The 3,999-nt window shown below is 41.2% G+C and overlaps 1 protein-coding gene across 1 annotated transcript in view; it reads left to right on the forward strand.

Annotated features, from left to right (window-relative positions):
- Nucleotides 1-3,999, forward strand: part of NFX1 (nuclear transcription factor, X-box binding 1) — a 103,561-nt gene that overhangs the window by 54,437 nt on the left and 45,125 nt on the right. Inside the window, exon 12 of the mRNA XM_019508727.1 lies at nucleotides 2,793-2,875. Coding sequence (XP_019364272.1) covers nucleotides 2,793-2,875 — 83 coding nt within the window. The remainder of the gene's footprint in view (nucleotides 1-2,792; nucleotides 2,876-3,999) is intronic.

The following is a 3,999-nucleotide window of genomic DNA, read 5'->3' on the forward strand; positions in this document are numbered from 1 at the left end:
CCAGTACTCTTTCCTGCCATGGCAGGGGGTCAGACTTGATCTGGTCAGGTCCCTTCCAGCCCTACCAACTATGAAACTATCTGCTAGTGATAGTTGTATACAACAGACTAAGGATCAGATTTATTAATATCCTTTTAGTTTCATTAGAGAAAATGTTCCAGTTTGTTTTTTTTTAAAAGGAGATTTGGTCTCTGACAGTACTGATGAGGAAAGGTGGAGCCATCAAATACAATAGTCTTATTGGTATTGTGCCTCAAAACTTTCTGTTGCAAATGCTTTTGTTCAGTGTGTAAAATGCTTGTCAGTGATTCCCAGACTTTCTTCAGGCAACGGATGATTGTTAACCCTCAAAAGTTCTTACAGAACATCATGCACCCCTAACCTTGGGGCTGCCCTAAATAGTCTCTTGCCTGCTGCTGTGGGAAGGGGAAGCACCATGCCTCCCAAATCCCACTCCTACCTGGGAGAGGGACATCCCCAAAACAATCCTTTACTTTCCATAGTTGTTTTCATGTGTACAGTGGGGACCCATCTGGAACTTCAGGTCATGTGGTGGGGAAAAAAGGCTACAAATTCTTTCAGAATTTGCTCATAAAATAAGTAATTTCCATCTGTCCTAACCTGTCATTCCCCCCACTCAGCTATGACAGGTGACTACGTTTATTTGATAAGCATATTGTCAAGTTCTAGCTATTCTCAGAATTTTAAAAGGCATCTCTGCTCTGAGGTGTACAGGCAAAGGCTGCAGCTGAAATTGTTCTCACTGTGTGAGTCTTAATGCTGTATTTTTCAAATGTATGACTAGAGTGTGAGATGATCTTGTCAGTGCTATTTGTCTGGTGATATAGCTGTGTCAGGATAGAGAATATGTTGGACCATTCATGTACAGGGTGTCTTAAGGCATTAGCAGGATTATCTCCCATTTCCTTCCCTAGCTGCTTTGCTGTGTATTTTCAGAATGCTTCAGGGTCTTAATGTCGTGTTGAAATAGCACCAAAAAATGACATAGTAGTTATTTCTGTTTCTCGTTACTATCCTTCTCCTGTGTTTGTTTCTGTGAGAGAGAGAGATTTGTATCTCTCATGCAGCTCTGTGTGTGTGTGTGTGTGTGTGTGCATTCGTAATAAAGCTGCTTCAGCTTTATACACACACATCTACATAACTTTACACACGTGTACACAAAAAATAAAATATGGAAGGTCTCTTCTTGATGGGACACTGTTCTGGCTGAAGCTTACGGAATTGGGAGCAAGGCTTTAAAACTCTGCCTTCATATTTCCAATAAGGCCCCTGCCACATGTTACACTTAAGACATGATTAACCAGTTAATCATGTCTTAAGTCATAACCTAGCCACACGTTAAAGCAGTTAATGGCATCATAGAACAAGGACTAAGCCACAAAGGTATTACACATTTTTTGTGGAATAACTTTGTGGCTGGTCCCTACCATGCTGTTAATTGAACATGTGGCCAGGTGCATCCTTGCAACTGGGAGCCCTGTCAGCTGATCTGGGCTTCCAGCTGCTGGGGTGCATCATTCAGGACTCTTAGACATGGGAGCACATGGTGTGCACCCCTGTAGCTGGAAGCCCAGATCCAGGAGCCCGTGGTGCACTGCTGCAGCTGGGAGCCCTGTCAGCTGATGGGGCTCCTAGCTGTGGCACCTTGCTACTTGCTGGTGCAGGGGGAGCTCAGGATAGCGATCCCATGCTCTTTCTGCATCAGCAGTAAGGTGTGATGGGATCTGATGCTCAATTTCATAATTGCACCTTGGGTTTGTGTGGTTTATGCATCCAATCCTATCACGCCTTTCCCTGCACATCTAGCGGGGGCCTAAGTGTTACCAGTTTTCTGTCTTTGAAATCAGTATTATGGGATAGGACTAGGAGTAGACACAGTATCAATGGTATCTAATATTGTATTGCTTATGTAGCAACATAAAGATTATCATAAATGTTCACTTCTTAAAATACTTTTGCTGTTTCATTAGTCTCTTCCTTAATTTATCTAAGTATTTCTGAATAAAATGTCACCTAGGAAACTCTTGAATATCCATTGAAATGTAAGAGCTGAGAGCTTTCTCTAGAAGTACCCCAGGAAGTAACTCCCTTTCCTCTTGTAAGTAGTAGCAGGAACATCTTGCTCAAAAGAGTTTAATCAGTGTAAGAAATCTACAGTGTCCAGTCTACCATCTTGAACAGTCTAGATCAGATGTTTACCATACTTCATCATGCCAGGAATATTAGCCTTTAATTAAAAAGTAGTAATGACCATTTTAAGGTTTACATTATTAAACAAGAAGCCAAAGTGTGGTAATCTGGCTTGCCTCAAGCTAATTTATCAGAAACTGTGTTCAGCACCACCTACACTGTTCTTATAACAGCCTTTTGATTTGTGCCGTCTGTATAAAAATATGTACTGTTTCTGTTTCCTTCCCTAGGCTTGCTTGTATGGGAAAGCTGGCACAAAGAGAGTTAGGATCTGGATTTACAGTGTATTTGCTATTCCACTCTAATTCCTTATTTGGGGCATCTTAATCTAGTCACTCTTGCTGCAGATTAAGATTGACCCACCACTGTGACTAGACTAAGGTGACTAATAAGCATGTATTAGCAAATGTAGTATAAACTAATACCAGAGCTCAGTAAGTCCATATATGAATCCTAGCATGATAAGCAAGAATGCTTTGTAGTACCACAGTCGTCAAATATAGTTTCTAAGGCTGAATGCTTAAAGTATAAAGATGTAAGAGTGATGTGTCTCCTTTGATTTTTTTATTGCTTGGGTACAGCTGCCATTACGTTCATGTGTGACAAGCGATGTAACAAGAAGCGATCATGTGGACGACACAAATGTAATGAGATTTGCTGTGTGGTAAGTTTGTATATGAAGTATTAAGAAATCATTCAGTGTAGAGTATTCTTATGGTTTTCATTATTTTGAAAATAAATAAAAAGGCTGCTCAGTCACCCTGTTTGTAACTGTACTGTAAAATAAACATTTGTACTTTATGCTTTGCCCAAAGCATTTTCATTCTTAATGTTGCAAGCACAACATTTTACGTGTTAGTCTCAGACTAATGGAAAGCTGCAGTAGCTATGGTAGTCTGAAGTTAATTGAATTCATCTAGCATACAGGTAAAATATATTGATAATAGTATCATATAGACACCTGGGAAGGACACTCTAGACAATTCCACTGTGACTCTAAATTAATTCCACTGTGACTAACACTTTCCACCCCTCCATCAAACTGACTCTTGAATTACCCCAGCATATTTGTTTCTTGGACACCACTGAAACTATGCAATGGTCAGGTCGCCACCACAGCCACATTATATCAGAAACCAGCTGACTCTTGCATCTACCTCCACACCATCAGTTTTCATCTAAAGTGCACCACTAACTCGATTGTCTACAGCTAAATTCAAAGGAAACCTATACACATGACAGACCTCTCATCCAATGTGTGCTAATTAGCATGTGTCTGCTGATTAGCATACTCCAGCAGCCTCTCGGTCACATGTATTCAGCATCCCCGCATTTCAAAGTGGTAGTGGGGGTACTTTAACTAAAGCTTGTCGAATGAGCTTTAGTTTAAAGTGCCCCAGCTGCCATTTTGAAGTGTGGGACTCTGAATACATGTGATGCTGTGAGCGCTTTTATTAGAGTGGCTTTCAGAGTTGCTCTAATCAAAGTGCCCCCCACCCCGCCTCCCAATCCACAACGGAGCACATATATAGACACCCCAAGTTACAGTTGTATCTTCTGATCCCACCAACATGAATCTTAGGGATCTGGAGCAGGGATTCCTGCACTTAAAATGGAATCCCAAAACCATAGCCACCTGGATCAAGCCATGCTCAGACCCTGCTCTGACTTACTACAATTCCAACCCCTAAGAAGGACAGCAGTATCCCTCTTGTCATGTACAACCCTCAGTTTGAACACCTTGAATACACCACTAATGACCTCCTGGAAAATGATGACCATCTCAAG

The sequence above is a fragment of the Gavialis gangeticus genome, unplaced genomic scaffold, assembly GCF_001723915.1.
Source record: "Gavialis gangeticus isolate Ggan-Ray unplaced genomic scaffold, GavGan_comp1, whole genome shotgun sequence".
In the NCBI taxonomy this organism is placed as follows: Eukaryota; Metazoa; Chordata; order Crocodylia; family Gavialidae; genus Gavialis; species Gavialis gangeticus.